This window comes from Sorex fumeus, unplaced genomic scaffold (genome assembly GCF_029834395.1).
Source record: "Sorex fumeus unplaced genomic scaffold, SorFum_2.1 ptg000034l, whole genome shotgun sequence".
In the NCBI taxonomy this organism is placed as follows: domain Eukaryota; kingdom Metazoa; phylum Chordata; class Mammalia; order Eulipotyphla; family Soricidae; genus Sorex; species Sorex fumeus.
In genome coordinates this window covers 47,094,916-47,117,121 of record NW_026606091.1, presented here as the reverse complement: position 1 = coordinate 47,117,121, position 22,206 = coordinate 47,094,916, and the positions used below count along the sequence as shown (strand labels likewise).

General features: G+C 47.9%; 1 protein-coding gene across 1 annotated transcript in view; it reads right to left on the bottom strand.

The window, feature by feature from the left end:
• Positions 1-18,317, bottom strand: part of HSDL2 (hydroxysteroid dehydrogenase like 2) — a 65,551-nt gene extending 47,234 nt beyond the window's left edge. Inside the window, exons 1-3 of the mRNA XM_056117106.1 lie at positions 18,211-18,317; positions 3,842-4,005; positions 2,509-2,607 (exon numbers count right to left, since the gene is read on the bottom strand). Coding sequence (XP_055973081.1) covers positions 2,509-2,607; positions 3,842-4,005; positions 18,211-18,227 — 280 coding nt within the window. The 5' untranslated portion in view covers positions 18,228-18,317. The remainder of the gene's footprint in view (positions 1-2,508; positions 2,608-3,841; positions 4,006-18,210) is intronic.
• Between the last annotated feature and the right edge of the window lie 3,889 nt (positions 18,318-22,206).

Below are 22,206 nucleotides of genomic sequence, written 5' to 3'. Positions count from 1 at the left end.
TTTTAAACTAAATCTTGACACTGATGATCTCTTGGATGAGCAGGTGAGGTCATTTTAGAGAAAGGCCTCTGACATGAATATGATTCCTGTCTTTTCTCCTCCACTTTCATGGCCCAAGTAGTAAAAATAAATAAATAAAAAGTATTAACTTTGCATTTTATCTTCTCTTTTACATGAGCATTCACATCATCTTGGGAAAGGTTTCCAGCTCTTGGTAAAATTTTTGATTTATTTATTTATTTATTTTGCCTTTTTGGGTCACACCCGGCGATGCTCAGGGGTTACTCCTGGCTCATGCACTCAGGAATTGATCCTGGCGGTGCTCAGGGGACCACATGGGGTGCTGGGAATCGAACCTGTGTCGGCCATGCTGGCTGCGGGCAAGGCAAACGCCCTCCCCGCTGTGCTATCGCTCCAGCCCCCAAATTTTTGGATTTAAAGAGACCTCACTTGACCCAAAAGCTCCACGCTCCAGTACAGTGGAACACAGTGCTTTGCACTGAGGCTATTCGCAAAAAAAGCCTTCTAGCACTAAAGCGGCACCTTATGCCCTGTGGCCAAAAGACCCCCTGTGTACATGTACACGTGAACTTTTGCCTATTAGACGGGAGGAGAGTGATGATGCTTTGCACGGGATTTGGATACGCGAGGTGCCTTCCCGTAATAATGGCAGTGCCAGTAGCTCAACCTCCAACACCTGCCTCCTAGGAGCTGATGAAGTGACTGGGAAACTGGGCGAGGGGAAACAAGAACACAGAATAGTGAGTAAGGACAAAAATGAAAGGAACACTTTCAGAATTCAGAGGGAAAAAAAGACTTTGGATTAGTGGATAAAGTCAGGGAACTGGGTTCAAGGAGAGATTTAAACAGAGGAAGGTGGGGGTTTTAAAAGATAAAGCATCCTCTGCGGAGGGGGTGGCAGTGGATGGATAGGCACTGGGGGAGTCTCAGGAAAGGGGAGAGAAACGAGAGGATTTGTTAGCAATTAAAAACGAGTTTTTTGGGAGTATGGTGCCGCCAGCAGGTCAATCTGTACCTGTGAGGCGAGAGCATCAGCAGCCTGATGGCGCCTTCAGACTTCCAGATACCCCAAAATTGCTGCTGTGACTTTGGCCAGACCCCCAAAACTTGGGGCAAAGTTTACCAAGAAAGTAAACAGCCAAAAGTTAGGTATGTGGGAGACACACCCACAAACCACCTCCGGCTCAGCTATATAATTGGAGGCATGGCCTCTCTGGTTCCTGATCGAACTGCTTAACGGCCATGATCCCAGAGACTCAGAAACAAATCTCGAAACCCAACGGCTTTTGGCAGAAATGCGTGCAGTCCCTGCAGTAGGTTACCGGCGCTGGGCCAACCCAGGTGGGAATAGGTTTCGTGCCTTGGCCTGTTCCCCTTGGCGGCCCACTGGCTGCCATCCTCCAGAGGCCACTGGACAGTCAGGTTTGGGCCCCCAGTGACGAGACACGTGGGGCCTCACAGAATGGCCCTTTCCTCCCCAATGAGACCCCAAGTTGTCGCCCACGAACGGCCTCTCTGGCTCCTGATCAAGCTGCTTAACGGCCATGATCCCAGAGACTCAGGAACAAATCTCGAAACCCAGTGGCTTTTGGCAGAAATGCGTCCACACCCCGCAGTAGGTTACTGTCGCTGAGCCACCCCAGGGGGGAAAGGGCGTTGTCCCTCCGCCTGGTCCCCCTAGGTGGCTCGGTGGTCACCATCCTCCAGAGGCCACTGGCCAGTCAAGTTTGGGCCCTCAGTGACGAGACACGTGGGGCCTTACGGGATGGGGGTGGAGCTGGCCCTTTCCTTCCTGTCCCAACGAGACCCCGAGTCTCCGCCCATGAATGGCCTTTCTGGATCTGATCAAGCTGCTTAACGGCCATGATCCCAGAGACTCAGGAACAAATCTCGGAACCCAGCAGGTTTTGGCAGAAATCCCTCCAGATTGAAGTGTTCAAATTTGGAATTTCAAAATCGCACGGCCACTACTGCAGCCACATAACATCATAGGTTATTCATAACCAGCAATAGAAAACAAACTGTCTACTGCTGCCTTTTCAGCAGATCTGAGTGTTGGGGTAAAATCCCAAATAATAATGGTGGGGCTGGTGTCAAAATCTTGAATGTGATCAATGTAGAGAGAGTAATGTGGAAATCATCTGCCCCACAGGTAGGGGGAGGGTGTGGGGTGGGGGTACACTGGGGTTTTGGTGGTGGAGAATGGGCACTGGTGAAGGTATGGGTGTTTCATTGTATGAGAAAGACTTAAACCCGAAAGCTTTGTAACTGCTCTCAAGGTGAGTCAATAAATAGAATTATAAAAAATGGAAAACAAACAAACAAAAACGAGGGTTTTTTTTTGAGCTTTGTTCCTCTTTGAGTAAGCACTAATTTCTGACTCTATGCCAAAGACTCAGAAAAAAAAAGTCCCAAATCAAAAATTAAAATTATAGTTACACTTCTATTTTCCCAAGGTTCAGAATCATTTCAGAATTCAGGCACTACCTCCGAATCGCTCCACTGCCATTTCCACCGCACTGCTGATCTGCTGTTCGTCTCGCACATCGACGACACAGGGTAAGGCCTTCCCTCCAGCTGCTTCTACTGCAGGGAACAATGAACAAAAACAGCATTACAGCACTTTCCTTATATTACGAGTCTAAAAAATAAAAATAAAAAGGGACTGAGGGCTTAGGGAGACAGACAGTTGAACAGCTTGAAGCACATGCTTCATGCTTCACGTGCTGTGCCAGGTACTTCTGGTACTTCTAATACTTCAAGTACTTCATGTACTTCTAGTTCTGCACTTGATCCACAGCACACGATCCCCAGAGCACCCCTAGAAGCACCTTCTAAGCAATGATTCAGGTGTTATCAATAAGCAATGGCAGGTATAGTCCAAACACTAAAACCAAAGATAATACATAAATGTGTGTGTATATATGTATAAATACACACACATATATATATATTATCTTTAAGAAAATCAGTATAAATAACTATGTTGTTTACTTATAGTACAAGACTAATCCATATCCAGCTTCACCAGCTAGACCATGTGTATTAAAAAAGGAAAGCAAAAAAATTTAATATTAAACAGAAAAAAAGGTGATTCAAAAAACAATTATTAGGGAAAATCTCAAATTCATACAAAAATATAAGCATGAGTTTAATGAACTGTCGTGAATCAATCTCCTATTTTCAATGATTATTAAGTTTTGTTTTTTTCATTTCTCTACCCTCCTAATTCCATTTTGGGTTTTGCTGGTATATTTACAACAAATCTTGGCCATCGCTCATCCATACAATATCTCACACATATTCCCTTAACATAAGGAAATTAGCAAAATCATATAAACTTGAGTTTTTTTTGTTTTGGGGCCACACCCGGTAGTGCTTGAGGATTACTCCCAACTCTCTGTTCAGGGGTCACTCCCATCAATGCTCAGGAGACAATATGGGTGCTGGAGGTGGAGGTGGGGTGGGGGTGGGGGGCAGGGATTGACCCCGCGTGAGGGACATGCAAGGTGAGCTCCTTAACTTGTGTACTGAGTCTCTGACTCCAATCTAGAATTTTTCCATTTTTGTTTCTGGTCCAACCCGGTGCTATTCTGAGCTTATTCTTGACTCTGCACTCAGGGATCATTCCCAGTGGGCTCAGGGGACCATATGGGGTGCTGGGGATCAAACCCAGGATGACCTTGTGCAAGGCAAGTGCACTATCCCTACAGCCCCAGATGGAACTATTTTAAGGATTGTTTCGAAGAGAGTTCGGCTCCCCTCCGGATGCTCTCTGAACTAAAGCCCCATCAGGGCACTTCGGGAGAGCCATACTCACTCTCTTCAGCAGCAGTATAGATTGTGCCTGGAAGTTTGGGGTGTGCCTGGGTGGTCTTTGCAGCAATGACAATATTTGCTCCATCCTTGGCTGCTTTCAGTGCAATAGCCTTGCCGATGCCTCGGCTTGCACCTGTGATAAAAATCGTGCATCCTGCTAGTCTCCTGCAAAAGAACAAATGTGAGCTTATTAGAGACCTTGGTCTTGTATTCTCTGTGTACAGTTCTGCAGTGGACACATTTTCTCCTCTGTGAAATTTTCTGGAACGCCCACTCCCTTGGGTGGCCGAGAGTTGGGAAATCCAACTGCTCTCCCTCAGCGCAATGATTTCTAAACCGCAGCTGGCCACTCCTGCTTGTCATCTGGCAAGGAAAGTCCACTAGAGGGAGAATTGGGAGAGAAAGACTCTGAAACATAAACTCCAGTTCCTTAGTCTCAGTATCAGGAGAAGACAGCAGCCGGGGGAGAACCAAAAGTGAAGGTGGAAATGCAAATGGCAGAGGTCCCAGCTGACAGCGAGCTCGCGCATCCGTGGAAACCACCTGGAGCAGAAACACAGAACGCTCAAGGCAAGGACCGTGGGCACACGCTGTTGCACTGCACGCCAGCTACGACTGAGAACTCGCCTCAACAAATCTAGAACAGTCCTAGCTATCAAATCACGGCTGCCTTTGAGAAATGCTTGTTGCTTGCCCCAAAACAGCTTCTTTGGGTCCTCTATGCTAGCCCTGTGACTTTTTTTTCTTTTTTGGGTCACACCCAGCGATGCACAGGGCTTACTCCTGGCTCATGCACTTAGGGATTACTCCTGGTAGTGCTCGGGGGACCATATGAGATGCTGGGAACCGAACCCGGGTTGTCTGCATGCAAGGCAAACACCCTACTCGCTGTGCTATCGCTCCAGCCCCATCCCTATGACATTCTTAACTAGTTCTATTCTTATTTGTGGCTGAAGTTTTCCAGGTTTTCTACAATGAATGTAAAGCAATTAAAGAAAATTATCTGGAGCCAGCAGGTAAGGCGCTTGCCCTGTATGCCCGGGTTTGCTTCCAGGCCCCCTATCAGGACTGATTCCTGAGTGCAGACCCAGGACTAAACCCTCAGCCAAAGTGATTGTGGCCCAAAAACGAAAAAAAAAAAAAATTTTTTTTTTTGGGGGAAACATTATCCACAAGTAAATGATTGTTTATGGAAACGCACACAATAGATAGAATGGAAACAATTATTTCTATTTCTATCAGTCCACCAACTGATGAAAAGAGAAAACGGGGCTGATCCAGACAACAGAATCTATTCAGCAATGAAAGGGAATAAAGTAAAACAAAAGGGAATAAATCACCACCACTGATCGGTGCTACATGAATGAACCTGGAAAACATTAAGCTAAGTGAAAGTTGTCACAATAAATCATGTGTTATGATTCATCCCACGTAGATGCAATGTCCAGAAAAGGCAAGCTTACAAGATAGGGTACTATCAGTCAAGGGTTAGAGACAGCTCGACACGGAGGAAGAAGCTCAGTTACCAGCACTGCATGATCCAAGAGGAAGCCCAACGTTGAGTCAGGCACAGCCCCTGAGCACCCCCAGTTATGACCCCCAAAACAAAAAACAGGAAAACAAAAAACAAAAAACAAAAAAAAAAAGGGAAGACGACAAATTGAGCTAACACTGGTTTATGACAAACATCAGACGGGGTTTCTCCAGGTGGGAGATGATGAAAAAGTATTAAAGTCAATTGTGGTGATGGTCGTGTAACTCTACGAACACACGAAAAGTCACCCTGTCATTTAATCGATCAGGGGGACTGTGTGGTGTGTGGATTACTGCTCGCTAAAATAAACACAAACTGAGAAGCGTGGCAAAGACCCGAGGGCACTTTTCAGAAGGCATTTCTGGCCCAAATGCACAGAAGAAAGTTTCCGGAGCTTATTTCTTCTTTGCTCCTTCTACCTGACTTACCACGACGACCACTTAGTAAGTCAAGTTTCCTCCACACAGTTATATGAAAAGGAAACATCTAAAGGTCAGGAAGACTCTTACAGGGCTGGAGCACAAGCTTTTTAATGTGTATGTCCTGGCGTTCAGTCCCTGGCACAGCCTGTCCTTACTCCAGCACTGCAGGGTGTAGCCTCAGTTCCCCCAAGCACTTCTGGGCATGAGGCTGAGTATTGCCCCGCCCTACCTAAGGAGAGTGTCCCTCCCAGCAAAGGAAACATATATAACAAAATCAGATTAACAGGACTGGAAACCATTTTTTTTTTGATGGGTGATGAACACCCCCCCTCCAGCCCCCCCACCAAACTGTTCAGGACTTAATCCTGGTTCTGAGATCAGGAATTACTCCTGGAAGGGTCCAGGGGACCATATGGTGTGCTAGGGATCAAACCTGGGTCTTGACTGCAAGGTAAGTACACTATCTTTTATACTACCCCAACTATTTTTGTTTACTTTGGAAAGGCAAATTTAAAACAACTTGCATAAAGGAGATTAAGGAAGGACAGGAAGGATGGCTTGCCTTGCAGGCGGCCATGCCCAGTTCAATCCCAGCACTGCATATGGTTCCCAGTGCACCACCAGGGTCACCCCTGAAGACAGTCAGGAATAGCCCCTGAGCACCAACTCCTTTCCCCAAAGAGAGGAAAGCAGAATTAACAATGACAAAGAGAAAGGGGGACAGTAAAGGGGGGTGGGGAGTAGGGGAACAGATAAGCAGGTTAACGAGAGTACACAGACTTTAGTTCTCAAACTCTGGAAGATTATACCTCCAGAGTGAAGTATCTGAGGTGACAATGTTGGAAGAGTTTTAAAATAAAGAAAGGAAGACTGGAAGGTGCTTGTGGGGTATGTGTCAGGCCCTGGTTCCATCCTTGGCACCGCATATGGTCCCTTGAGCACTATCAGGAGTAATCCCTGAGCACGATCAGGTAGGACCCCAAAACCAAACATAAAAAAAAACCCCAAATTAAAGCAAAAAAAGAAGCTGAAAGTCAAAAGAAGAGGTGGTAGCTATTTTTAGTGAACTACAGCAATATATATTGTAGTTTAAAGAACAAGATGAGGAGCTGGATCAATAGTACAGCAGGTAGGGCGTTTGCCTTGCACATGGCCGACCCAGGTTCGATTCCCAGCACCCCAGAGGGTCCCCCAAGCACCGCCAGGAGTAATTCCTGAGTTCAAAGCCAGGAGTAACTCCCATGCAATGCCGGGTGTAACCCAAAAAGAAAAGAAAAAAAGAACAAGAACAAGATGAAATGAACGGTGGTGTACCTACAACCAAGAAGCAGAATATTAGCAACACCCTGGAAACTCGCCTGTTCCTCTCCACTCTACTCTGCTTTTCCCTCTCCTACCCCCAAGTTGACTTTAAGCTACAGAGAGTATCTCGCCCACACGGCAGAGCCTGGCAAGCTACCCGTGACGTATTCGACATGCCAAACACAGTAACAACAAGTCTCACGATGGAGACATTACTGGGCCCGCGTGAGCAAATCAATGAACAATGGGAGGACAGTGCTACCCCCAAGTTAAACTAAATATCACTCCCTTGTTCTGCAATATTCCTAAAACCTGTGCATTTAACTCTAACTGGAGCCCAATCTACCCATCCAAGGGTTTCTGTGTAATCCAAGAGCTAAAAGTGCCTTTTATGATCAAATTGGTCAATTTAATGATTCAGGGCAACTAATTTTGAACCCCAGTGAAAACAAGATGTGATCTCTCTATGATGGATTGAATTTTGTCTCCGGAAAGGCAATGTGGGGATTCTATTCTCTCTCCAAATGTGACCTTGTTCGGAGACAGGGTGGTTAGAGAGGCAATTAGTTGAGATGAGGTCACTCTGGAGTGCGGTGGTCCTTCCAGACAGACTGGTGGGGTCTTAATCAGGCAGAGACTGGAGCCACACAGCTAAAGAGAAGGGAAACAAGGATTGTTGGCTCCCAGCAGAAGACGGGTGAGGCGAGGAAGGCGTTGTCCCGGGATTTATTTATTTATTTATTTTGCTTTTTGGGTCACACCCAGCGATGCACAGGGGTTACTCCTGGCTCTGCACCCAGGAATTACTGCTGGCAATGCTCGGGGGACCATATGGGATGCTGGGAATCAAACCCCGGTCAGCCGCGTGCAAGGCAAACACCCTACACACTGTGCTATCGCTCCAGCCCCCATCCCGGGATTTTTGAGGGACCGTGGTTCTGCTGACTCAGGCTCCCCATCTCCAGGACCATGAGAGACTCCATTTCCGACTGCTTTTCTTCATTGCTCCCCTCCCCCTACCTCTCCTTCCCCTTGGCTGTTTCTGCTCCGGTTGCTGTGCTGACCAGAGGTTGCATCTGCGCCTGGCTGTGGTATGCACACATTTTTTTAGCTGTGGCACTTGCTGGGGGTCACACATCAGGTTATGGAACTTGGACACAGGGCTGGGAAACTGAAGGGTACTGGGCTGAGCAGGTTGTACCCCTCAGTTATGGAGCACACCCACATTCTGGCTGTAGCTCACCAGGTGTCCAGGCAAGGGCCCCCACGCGTGCTCTCCAGGGCCTCCTCCTGGCTGTGGTGCTCACACACTTTTCTGCTCCTGCTACTTTGCCTACTCACACGTGGCCACCCACTGCTGGACACTGAGCTGCCAGGATCCTGCTTGGGCGCACGCGGCAATAACCGGGAGCAAACTCACAACTATATTCCCACGTGACTGGCGTTACGTAAGCCAAGGAGGCTTTTGTTTGTGTGGGGGGACCACATCTGGCAGTGCTCAGGGTTCCTGGCTCTGCATTCAGGAATCACAAATGGAGTGCTGGGGACTGAACCCAGATTAGAGAAGGTCAGAAGCGCCTTGCCTGCTCGACTGTCTGTCTGGTCCCAACCACGAGGCCATTACTTCTGGTTCTACACATTTTCTGTTTTAAACCACTTAGTGCGTGGTCTTTGGTTACAGGAGCCCTAAGAAACAAACCTACAGGGCTGGAGCGATAGCACAGCAAGTAGGTCGTTTGCCTTGCACGTGGCTGACAATTCCCAGCATCCCATATGGTCCCCGGAGCACCGCCAGGAGTAATTCCTGAGTGCATGAGCCAGGAGTAACCCCTGTGCATCACCAGGTGTGACCCTAAAAGCCAAAAAAAAAAAAGAGACAAACAAACCCACCATCCCTCCAAGTCACTCCAAAATAGAATTCCCTTCCAGGGCAGGAGAGATAGCATGGGGTGAGGTGCTTGCCTTGCATGTGGTTTGCCCCCTTTTGATCATATCCCTAACACACCAATGGTCCCTTGAGGCCCCCAGGAGTGATCCTTGAGCCCAGAGGCAGAAGTAAGCCCTGAGCACTGCTACATGTGCACCCCCACCAATTAAAAAAAATATTTTTTGCCTAATTTTGAAATTAATAGTTAATACACTATGCTGGAACAACAGCACAGCGGGTAGGGCATTTGCCTTGCATGTGGCCGGACCAGGCGACCTGGGTTCGATTCCTCTGTCCCTCTTGGAGAGCCTGGCAAGCTACCAAGAGTATCTTGCCTGCACGGCAAAGCCTGGCAAGCGACCCGTGACGTATTCGATATGCCAAACACAGTAACAAGTCTCACAATGGAGACGTTACTTGGCCCGCTTGAGTAAATCAATGAACAATGGGAGGACAGTGCTACAGTGCTTGCTTTTCAAAAAAAACAATGTGCATTTATCCAGGTTGGTACATATATTACACGACTGTAGTTAATACACAACATGCCATATATGTGAACGACAGCATACTATATTCTGCTACTGTTTATGGACTTTGGGAATGGATTCTAGTTTTCGTCTCCTCCACTGAGCAATGCTGCTATAAATATCTTTCTACACTTCTAGTAATGTACACTGAGTTTCTCTAGGGCATCTAAATACCGTTGGAACTGCTGGATTATACAACAGTGCTGTAGATTAAACATGGCCACAAATCTTTTGGTATTGCTTCCATCAAAATAAAGAGAATATTTTCCTCCTCCCTTTGAATCTAAGTTACCGTACAACTATTTTTTGAGCAACAGAAGGCAATGGAATGCTATTCTGAGATTTCCAAGTTCAGATTATAAGGTGGCTGCAAGCTCTGTGTGTGTGTGTGTGTGTCTGTCTGTCTGTCTGTCTGTCTGTCTGCCTACCTCTGCCTCTCTCTCTGCCTCCGTTTCTTGGCACTCCTCCCCCTCTCATTGTTCAGCAAAAGAGATAGACTGTCAAGTGCCATGTGACAAAGGTCCTGAAGGGTAAGAGGTTATTCAGGCTATTTCAGCACCAGACAACTAGCAAGGGACCCAGCTAAACAAAGCCATATAAATGAACTCAACTTATAAAGCAAAGAACAGGAAAAAAAGTGATGCAGAGAATTATAAATCATTGCGTTAAACCATCAAAGGTTTGGAATGGTTGGTTACTCAGGAATACATGGCTAACACATACACTGAACTTCAATTTTTTAAATTAATTCTAAACCTTTTTTACAAAGTGGTACATTTCTTCCAGGAGCAATGAGGATGTATTCTCAGAGTTCCATGCATGCTACATGCTGACTTCAGACACAACTGAGAAGAGGAAGACAACAAACCTGGCCCTAGACATTTTGTAGTATACTGTGGTGTCATTATGATTTTTAGACATTTAAAAAATGAGTTTAAGAAACACATAAAAAGGCTTAGAGAAACAGTACAACAGGGAGGGCGCTTGCCCTGCATGCAATCAACCCAAGTTCGAACCCCAGCAACCCACCCGGTCCCTTAAGCACAGTGATCCCTGAGCAAAGAGCCGGGAGTAGGCCCTGAGCATCGCCGGGTGTAGCCCCCAAACCAAAAATAAATAAAAATAAAATAAATCATTTGTGACTTTCCTTTGCATTACACTTAGTTTCTTTCAAAGGACGGCATTTGTTTTTCCTCTTCTTGTTTTGGGGCCATACCTGGCAATGCTCAGGGGGTCACTCCATGTGGAGCTTATGATGCAGTGAAGGGGGCTGAACTTGAGCTTCCCACATCCAAAGCATGTAGACTGCCCTCCAAGCCCTCTCCCCAGTCCTGGGGCAAAAAAAAAAAAAAAAAGATATATTACTACTGGGGCCGGAGAGAAAGTACAGTGGGTAGAGCATTTGTCCTGCATGTGACGAACCTGGGTTTGATCTCCAGCACGTCATATGGTCCCGAGCCCGCCAGGGATGATCCCTGAGCATAGGGACGGGAGCAACCCCTGAGTATTGTTGGGTGTGCCAAGATATATTATTGCCAATAAAAAACTGGGAGGTGGCAAGGGGGTTAAGGCCTTACTTGTGGTTAACCCCGGTTCATTCCTTGTGCTACAGTCTGCAGCCAGGTACACACAGTACTGCACTCCCCCAGCCCCCACCCCCACCAAAGCCCCCCAAGCATCATCAGGTGTGGTCTTGAAGGCTCCCAGCACCTCAGGGGCAGCCTTCATAATCTTAGCACCGCAGGGTACAAGCAATTGCACATCCTTGGGCCCTGCCATTAAACTTTCCTTTGAGGGAGACCGCCAAATCAGCTCCCTCAAAGATAAATTGTTATAATAAGGTAAAAGAAAGTGATTGGGGTTTAAATTTCCTAGGCCCATAAATTCTAAAAAATGTTTTAAAATATAAAATAAAGGGTCTAGAGCAAAAGTACAGCGGGGAAGGTGCTTGCCTGGCACATGGCTGACCTGGATTTGATCCCTGGCATCCCATGTGGTCCCCCAAGCACTGTCAGGAGTGAACTCCAGAGTGCACAGCTAGGAGTCAGCCCTGAGCATCTCTGGGCATGGCCCCAAACCCCAAAATAAGTAAATAAAGGTATACAATAAAACTGCTGTTAAAAATATCTGACTTTTTCCCTATGTTTATACTATAAATATGACCCAAAGTTAAGCTCCTTTGTTTTCAATTTTTAATTTTTTTTTGGTTTGGGGGCCATAACCGGAGGTGCTCAGGACTTACTCCTGGCTCTGCACTCAGGCATCATTCCTGGCAGGACTTCGGAGACGATACCGGATATTGGGTATCAAACCCAGGTGAGCCGCATGCACGACAATTGCCCTATCCACTGTACTATCACTTCAGCCCCGAAATTCTTTCGTATATGTTGGCATTTCATTTTTTAAAAATTTTATTTTTCATAAAGTTGTTCACAATAATTTATTAACATTCAATATTTCAACACCAATCCCACCACCATTATATTGAATTTTCCCACCACCACTCAAGCCTGCCCCACGCGCAGATGTTAGATAATTTATTTTGTATTGCTTATTATGAATAGCATGAGATGTCACACATTCCATTTTAATTTCTCCCTTTACAAAGCACATCCCTTTGCAAGTGAAAGCCTTGAAGGCTGGAGCAACAGCAGAGGGCAGGGCACTTGCTTTGCATGCAGCCAACTGGGGTTCCATCCCTGGCACCATCTACGGTCCCCCGATCCCTGCCAGGAGCAATCCCTGAGCACAGAGTCAGGAATAAGCTCAGAGCATCACCCCGTGTGGCCCCAAACAAACAAAAAGGTGAAAACCTTGGTTAGAGAGAAAGCTTAACTGTGAGAGCAAGTGCTGCAAGCTGGGTGGGCCACATGGTCCCCAGCACTGCCTGGAGTCACTCCTGAACACCAAACCTGGAGTAGCTCCTGAGCACCACCAGGTATGACACCCCAAACAGGCAAAGCAATAAGTATCAAAACTTTTCATTTCTCCCTTTCCCCTCACCTTTGGGAGGGATGTTACAAAGCACATCCCTTTACAAGTGAAAACGTTGGAGGCTGGAGCAATAGCGTAGAGGGCAGGGCACTTGCTTTGCATGCAGCCAACTGGGCTTCCATCCCTGGCACCATCTATGGTCCCCCGATCCCTGCCAGGAGCATAGCTAGCTGGAGAGATAGTACAGCAGGTAGGGGGCTTGTCTTGCAAGCAGCTGACCTGGGTTCAATCTTGGGCACCCCATATGGTGCCACAAGCCCCACCAGGAGTGATTCCTGATTATAGAGTCAGGAGAAGAAACAGCACAGCAGGGTGTGGCCCTCAAACCAACCAACCAACCAACACACCATTTATATACATATATTCAAAGAATGATTTTATAAAGTTTAGGAACTTTGATTCTCAGATTCTTCAGAACTTTGATTCTAGTGAAGTATTTTACTTCACTAGAGACAATTAAAAAATCTACATAGAACAATCATGAAAATAAGAATTTAAAAGATTGAAATTACAACTAACTATACATAAAAGTAAAAATGACTACTGCAAACTTGTATATAAAATTCTGAATAATAATAAAATAGTAATAAAATTCTGAATAGAGAGGCAGAATCTCCTGCCCCCATGCCTGGCTATCCTCACTGGTGCCCCTTGGAGAGGGGTGGGTTGAGTTTCCCTCCCCGCTCCAAGCAGAGCCCCAGCAGCTGAAGACCTCCGGAACCCAGCCACAGCCACGCTCAAGGCCACTCTTGACATGCTCAGACGAGTCTCACACCTGAAGGAACCGGCATAGGAACCCGGGTGTGTGGCACCCGGGGCTGAGATCTCCAAGCCTGCTCGGATCGGGACTGGGCCTCCTCCACCCAGATGCCCCCCTCTTCCAGTAGCTAGACAGTTACACTGCTCCCGACACCGTGTAATCCCATCAACGGCCAAGATTCAGAGACTATAAAACCAAGTTCTTGGAAGCACAGGGCTGCATTTGCGGCCGTGGGTCCTCTTATTGTCTAGTTCTCTTGGAGAACCCGGCATGCTACCAAGAGTATTCCTGCCCGCACTGCAGAGTCCGGCAAGCTCTCCGTGGTGTATTTGATATGCCAAAACCCAGTAACAATGATGGGTCTCATTCCCGACCCCGAAAGAGCCTCCAACGTGGCACTCGCTAAAATCTCAGGGCTAGGACGAATGGAGACATTATTGGTGCCTGCTCAAGGAAATCGATGAACAACGGGATGACAGTGACACACTCGAAGAGGTCTGGACTTTCCTTCCTGCATTTTTTAAAATAAAATGCAAACACGCCCAACAGCACAATATGTTGTGTGTAATTTTTTCCTTCTTTAAAAAAAGTAGTACGTAGGGAATACTGAAGCCATTCCTAATGCAAATATTTAGATAATGTGCTAACTATTGCTTTAAAAAGCACTAGGCCTCTGCCTCCAGTTTAGCTGGATTGGTTCCCAGTAGGATAAAGGACGTGAGGACATTTGGAAGGACTCTTGCTCCAAGTCTACAGCACTGGCAGCAAGAACGAGCGGACAGTTTCTCTCGTCCTGAAGGAGTTCTGTGCTAGGAAGCAACCCTGCCAGCTCCAAAGCATTAAAACGAGAGAAAGGGAGGAGAAAGAAAAGACAAAAAAAGGGGGGGGTTGGAGAGAAAGTGTGAGCGGAAGAGTGGCGCTACAGAGAAGGGAGGGGAGAAGGAGGGAGGAGGAAAGAGGGGAAGGAAGAGGGATGAGGAGGGGAGAGGAAAGAGAAAGGAAGAGGGAGAGGGAGAGGAAGATTCCAAACTTCTCAGCGCCACTGGAAGATGACTAAAACCTGCTAATGTATGCAGGCCATTCTAAAGCCCATTTGGAGAAATAAACATCCAAAAGCAACCAGCGAAATTCTGAAAAAGAATTCAACTGAGGCAGGAACTAGCACCCCTAGACACAAACATATTTTTAGAAAACTAGAGCAAGTTGAGATATCCTAGTATTCACGCTGGACAAGATTTGAGTTAAAAGTACGGAAAGGAATATTCTTGATAACCTTTCAGTGTCAATATTGCAAAACATAATGCCCAAGAGGGGTGGGGGGGGGTAAGTGGAGGGGGGGGGAGAGAGAGAGAGAGAGAGAGAGGAAGAGAGAGAGGTGCATGCCATAGAGGCAGGTAGGGGGTGGGGGATGGGGTGATAGGAGGGAACCCGGGGTGACTGGTGCTGGGAAATGTACACTGGTGGAGGGATGGGTGTTGGAACACTGTATGACTGAAATCCAATCATGAACAGCTTTGTAAGGGTCTATCTCACAGTGATTCAATTAAAAAAAAACAACACACAACACCTTAGTATTGGGCTAAAGAGAGTACAGAGAGCAGGGTGCTTTCCTTGCATGCAGCTAATCTGGGGTGGATCCCCAGCACCACAAATGGTTCTCCAAGCACTGCCAGGAGAGATCTGAGTCAGGAGTGCCCCTCCCCCCACCCCCATCCTCACCTCCACGCCACACACGAAAAGCTTAGTATAAGGCAAAAACAGACCAAAGTAACAGATAAAAAGGAGTCAGACAGATAACCACACACACACACACACACACACACACACACGCACACACACTGAAGGTGGAATTTCTTAACAGGAAGGAAAGGTCATTTAACTGCATAACCAGCTGAATCAAATAAAATGGACTTCCTGACTTCTAAAACCTAAAAAAGGAGAAAGTAATATTTCATTCGTGTGACTGAAAAAATCTGCAAAAATGCCATAAAATGAGAACAATATCATTTAAAAAGAACTCTTTTAAGATGTCCTTCTAGATTGGTAATAAAAACAAAAAGACTCTAAGATCGGGATCTCTGACACAATAACAGCACACATTTAAGGGAGTAGGGAGTACAAAGGTTTGAGTTGCACACCTTCTATGCGGTGGACTCTGATTTGATGCCAGCACCACACAATGGTCTCCCTGAGCATCACCAGGTGTGACCTGAACCCCACCCCTTAAAGATCAAAAAATGTTTTCTGCATGATAAACAACAAAATTAAAATAAATACTGAAAAAAAAAGAGAAGAAAATATTTTTAACAAACCATATTCGATATGCCAAACACAGTAACAACAAAGTCTCCAACGGAGACGTTACTGGGCCCGCTCGAGCAAATCGACGATCAACGGGAGGGCCTTTACCTTTACCATACTGAAGAAAGTTTTTAAACAGTCGTTCCAGGAGTTGAAGAGACACAGCAGTGCTACTATACAGTAGCAGGGCACTTGTCTTGCACATGCCCCAAGTTCAATCCCCAGGACCACATAGGGTCCCCCACCGGAGTGATACCTGAGAGCAGAATCAGGAATGAGCCCTGAGCACCGCTGGGTGTAGCCTCCAAACAGAGCTCTCAAGAGATCAATCAAAAATCTAGGTCAGACAAAGCAAAAGATAAATGGATGGCTTTAAATCCAAGTTTCTGGAGCTCTGTTCAACAAATATGTTTCAGAAGACAGCATTCTTTGCTGTAGGGGACTCTCCAGGGGAATGCAGGATGTCTGTCAGCAATGGACTCTACCTACTAGATGCCAGCAGGCCCCCTTAGAATGTGACAGTCAGAAATGTTCCTAGCAAACTCTCAACTATCCTGTGGAAGTCAAAATTGCTCCTGTAGGAGGACTGCCACCTTATAGTTTTGTGTTTTGTGTTTGTTTCTGGGTCACACCTGCTCAGGGCTGAACTCCTGGCTCTGTTCTCTGGGATCACTCCTGGCATGGTTCAGGAGACCATTTAAGATGCTGAGGATCGAACCCAGGATTGGACTCATACAGTGTAAGCACCATACTTGCTCTACTATGGCTCTGGCTTACTTTATTATTTTTTTTTCTTTTTGAGTCATACCCGGCGATGCACCGAGTTACTCCTGGCTCATGCACTCAGGAACCACCCCTGGCGGTGCTCGGGGGACCATATGAGATGCTGGGAATCGAACCTGGTTTGGTCGCATGCAAGGCAAATGCCCTATCTGCTGTGCTATCGCTCCAGCCCCCTCTGGCTTACTTTTAACATACTTTGGGGGACTGGAGCGCTAGCACAGCAGGTAGGGTGCTTGCCTTGCACAAGGCAGACCCGGGTTCGATCCCTGGCATCCCATCTGGTCCTGAGCACTGCCAGGAATAATTCCTAAAATTAGAGGTAGGACTTACCCCTGAGCACCACCAGGTGTGGCTCCAAAACAAAATGAAATATATTTTGGAAGAGCCTCATCCTCACGCATAATAAAGTATACTTAACTAAACTTTACGACTTGACTCCATATTTTTATTATCAGAACAAAAATTTCTATTATCAAGGCTATTGCAATTTGCCAACTCGTTGGGTTAAGGAACACCCGTGGGTGGGAAAGACTGTTTAACCGGTTGAGCACACACTTTGCATGCAGGAGGCCCTGGCTGATCATGTTTCCTCATGCACTGCTGGGAGTGACCCTCAGCACAGAGCCAGGAATAGCTCCTGAGCACTAGGTATGGACCGGAATACAAAACGGGGAAAAAAGAAGTAACCATCTTTTGGGGTGTGGAACCCTCTTTGAAGTCCGGTATCTGCTGTCAAAATTTAAACTGCGCATAAAATGCTCTCTGATAAAACCCAACTTCACTTCCAGAAATCCATCAGACAGGTAACACTCAACTATGTGCAAACAGGTGAATCCAAGGAGAATCACTGCAGCAAAGAGGAGTAACAAAATTCTAGAAAAGGACTCAATCCAATGACAAAGAGCCGCTTACATAAATCACTAACACATATCCAATACAACGTGACCTTGAAAGAGAGGGATACGCTATGAATTTTACAAGTGGAGCGTGTGTGTCATAGGTGTACAAAATAAGTTTTGAATGCATAAGCTATCTTTGCAAGCATATGAGACGGTGGTTGAAACTCACTTTTGACCCTTAGCCCCTTTGGTCATGCTTCAGGAAAATTACAGAATGAACCAGATACGGCACTTGGCTCAACACCCACAGCTTTTAGAAACCAAACGAGTTGCGAGGAAAAAGAGGGAAAGGGGAGACGTAAAAGGAGCTGGAAAGGTCGAAAAAGTTTTGCAGGTTGAAAAAGTTCTGAAGATCGGAGTTGCACAACCGCGCAAAGACACTCGGCTATATCGAACCGTCCCCGGACTCAAAAGTGGTTACAAGCGCCAATTTCCTGTTCTGCGCATTTCACCTAACTGGTCGCTGTTGGCGTGGATCACCCCCCACCCTCCCGACCCCCTAGACACCCACCCATCAAGATGAATCTGCTGCTAATCTCTGGATCGCTTTGGAAACGAACACGCTCTGCTCTCACTGCCCCCGATCGCGCGTCCGGAGCTGCGTGGAGCCCCGCGGCGACCTTTCCCCGAGAACGCTCGCGCCTGCACCCGGACACGTCGCAGCGCCCACCCCGGGGTGCGCCGCGCACCCGGGGGTCCGTGCCGACGGGAGACGCGTTCGGGGCCTGGCTGCCTGCTGGGAGACGCCGCTCTGGGGGGCTCGGGGCGGGCTCCCAGCACCGCGGCGCGCGGCGGGGCCCGGGCGCGTCGCCAACCCTGCCGCCCCCCGGCCGGGCCCTCCGCCCGCCCCCGCCTCGGCCGTGCGCGCTCGGCCGCGGCCGGGGGGCGGCGGGGGTCTCCCGGGGGGCCCCAAGCCCTTACCCGGTGTTGGGCAACATGGCTTTCCGTCGATCGCGCTCGCGGGGACTCGCGGCGCCGGGGAGCGGGCAGTGCCAGGCCGCGGGGCGCCCGCATCGAGCCCCGCCCGCGCCCCGCCCCGCGCCCCCGCCCGCCGCGCCCGAGGGGCCGAGTGCGCCTGCGCACGCGCCGGGCCGCCCCGCCGCCGCCGCCGCCGCCGCCGCGCGCGCCTCTCCGCGCCGCTCCGCGCCGCTCCGCGTCCCGCCGCCGGCCCCGGCGCAGCCCGCCCGCCCGCCCGCCCGCCCCGCCCCGCGCGCGGTGACAATCGGCCCCCGCCCGCGTCCCGCTCCCCGCGCGCGTCAGCCGCTACGTGCGCCCTGAGCGGCTCGACGGGCCGCGCCGGGGAGCGGGGCCAGGCCGAGGCTGCGGGGCGCGGCGCCCCCTCCTCCCGCCGCAACCGGACTCGGCCGCCCCGACGGGACGCGAGAACGTCCGGGCCCGGGGGAACGGATTCGGCTTGGGGGGGGGCGGGGGGCGGAACGTCGGGGCGGTCCCGAGGGCGAGAGGCGCCGCCCCGGAGCTGGGGGACGGCTCCTCCCGCTTGTCGCAGGCCCCGAGCGTGCCCTGCTCCCTGCGACCCCAGGCCAGGCTCGCGGACTTCGGAACGGCGACTCAGGACCTCCTCTTTCCCCTCCCCCTTTCTCCTTTTTCTCCTCTTTCTCCTCCCCCCCTTCCTCCTCTTTCTCCTTTTTCTCCTCCCCCCTTCATCCTCTCTTTCTCCTCCCCCCTCCTCCTCTTCTTTTTCTCCTCCCCCCTTCCTCTTTTTTCTCCTTTTTTCTCCTCCCCCCTCATCCTCTTTCTCCTTTTTCTCCTCCCCCCTTCATCCTCTCTTTCTCCTCCACCCTCCTCCTCTTCTTTTTCTCCTCCCCCTTCCTCCTCTTTTTTCTCCTTTTTTCTCCTCCCCCCCTCCTCCTCTTTCTCCTTTTTCTCCTCCCCCCCCCCCACACTTCCTCCTCTTTCTCCTTTTTTCTCTTCCACATTCCCAGCCTTTCCCATAGGGTCTTTTTAAGAGACTCGGGGCATCGACGACACGCAGGTGGTCACTGGAGAACCAACAGGTCAAAGGGCTCCCTATAAGAGAAAAACCCAAGAAGCCAAAGGTTTCTGCAAAACGGCGCCAATACTAGGAATTTTCGGCGACAGCTCTTCGTTTCAGAAAGAGCTGGAGAAGACTGGGATAAAATATCCGTGCATCATATAAATCACACGATTACCCAGGACGTATTAACATCTTTCAGAACGCAGCAACAAAGATTTTTAAATTTGTTCTTTTTTGCTTTTTGGGTCACACCCGGCGATGCACTGGGGTTACTCCGGGCTCTGCACTCAGGAATTACTCCTGGCGGTGCTCCGGGGACCATATGGGAATGCTGGGGATCGAACCCTGGTCGGCCGCGTGCAAGGCAAAAAGGCCCTACCCACTGTACTATCACTCCAGTCCCTAAACTTTTTCTTCATGAGAATAAATGTTGCTCCAAATGACTAACAAGATGCCCAGCACCATTAGAGAACAAGGCTTTTCCGCAAAACAAAATTCCACTTAGTATCTGCAAGGCATAACAGAAAAATTGGGTAAGTGTCGAGCAGGGTGTGGAGAAATTGGAATCCTCCTTGATTGCTGGTTGGAAAGTAAAATGGCAAAGCCATTGAGAAGAGTCTTGCAGATCCTCAAAAAGGTAAATGTGATTGCCTGCACATGTAAAAGCACTGTAGCACTATCCTCCTGTTCATCGATTTTGCTCAAAGGGGCACCATTAACATCTCCATTGTCGGACTTGTTACTGTTTTGGCATATCAAATACATCTTGGGTAGCTTCCAGGAGCGATTTCACACAGATTTCGACCTATAACCACCACCAGGTGGCACTATTATTCTAAAATTCAAAGGTACATAGTACTGCAAAACGTTTATTTATTAGCAATATCATGGTACAATCTGATTTGGATTAAATCAAGAACAGAGTGAGTTTCCCTATAGCAGGGCTTTTCTCCACTGGCAACCCCTTTTCACCCAACTTCACCCCAGGCATGTAAAATAGGTATACAGATCGAACAATTACTGATAAAAAATCACAAATTTATTTTAGAAATTTTGCGACTTGCAGTTTTAAGAAATTAGACTCTATGAAACTTCCATGGAGGTGAAATAAGAGCGGTATCAGGCCAGGACTGCAAAAAATATAAATATAATGCTCTTATTAAAAGAGCATTATGAAATGAATGTGGCATTATTATATGGATGGTTTTTTCCTTTTTTTTTTTGGGTCACACCCGGCGAAGCATGGGGTTACTCCTGGTTCTGCACTCAGGAATTACCCCTGGCGGTGCTCAGGGGACCATATGGGATGCTGGGAATCAAACCTGGGTTGGCCGTGTGCAAGGCAAACGCCCTACCCACTGTGCTATTGCTCCAGCCCCTGGATGTGAGTTTTTTTTTTTTTTTTTCCCCTTTATTTTCTTTTATTTTTTTTAAAGTTGTAGATTTACAATTTTTTGTGCTTTGGTTTCAATTATACAATGATCAGATACCCATCCCTCCACCAGTGCCCATTTTCCACCACCATGGATAATATCCCTCCCACCCCCATCCCCCCATCCCCCCGTCTCTGTGGCAGGGAATCCCCTGTGTTCTCTCTCTCCTTTTGGGTGTTGTGGTCTGCAAAAGAGGCATTGAGTGGCAAACATGTTCAGTCCATAGTCTACTTTCGACATGCATCTCCCCTCCTGGGAGGATCCTCCAAACATCCTTTATTTGGTGCTCCCTTCTCTATCTGAACAGCCCTTTCCTCTAGGATACCCGGCTGGCCTCTAAGTTATGGAGTAATCCTCCTGGTGCTGATCTCAGCTATTCTTGGGTATTAATCTCATACTTTGTTACTTTATATCCCCCAGATGAATGCAATCTTTCTATGTCTATCCCTCTCTTTCTGACTCATTTCGCTTAGCATGATACTTTCCATATTGTACCACTTGTATGTAAATTTCATGACTTCATCTTTTCTAAGAGCTACATAGTACTCCATTGTGTAGATGTACCAAAGTTTCTTTAACCAGTCATCTGTTCTTGGGCATTCAGGTTTCTTCCAGTTTCTGGCTATTGTAAAGAGGGCTGCAATGAACAAACAAGTGCAGATGTCACTTCGACTATACATTTTTGCCTCTCTGGGATATATTCCCAGGAGTGGTATTGCTGGGTCAAATGGGAGCTCAATTTCTAATTTTTTGAGAATCGTCCATACTGTTTTCCAGAAGGGCTGAACCAGTGGACATTCCCACCAACAGTGAAGGAGTGTCCCTTTCTCGCCACATCCACGCCAGCATCGGTTGCTTTTGTTCTTTTGAATTTGGGCCAGTCTCTGAGGTGTGAGATGGTATCTCATTGTGGTTTTGATCTGCATCTCCCTGATGATTAATGATGTAGAGCATTTTCTCATGTGCTTTTTTGCCATTCGGATTTCTTCTTTGAGAAAGTTTCTGTTCATTTCATTGCCCCATTTTTGGATGGGGTTGGATGTTTTCTTCTTGTGGAGTTTAACCAGTATTTTGTATATCCTGGATATCAACCCCTTGTCAGATGTGTATTCGGTGAATATCCTTTCCCATTCTGTAGACTGTCTTTGTATTTTGGTCACTGTTTCTTTGGAGGATGTGAGTTTTTTAATGAGACTTTTCCCCTTTGATTCTGGGAATCAAACTTCATACATTCAAGGTATGCACTTTACCACCGAACCAGATGCCAGGTCTCTAACTTAGTTCGTATTATTATTATTATAATTATTATTTCTTTTTGGGTCATACCCGGCGATGCACAGGGGTTACTCCTGGCTCATGCACTCAGGAATTACCCCTGGCAGTGCTCAGGGGCCCATATGGGATGCTGGGAACCGAACCTGGGTTGGCCATGTGTAAGGCAAACGCCCTACCCGCTGTGCTATCACTCCAACCCCTTAGTTCGTGTTA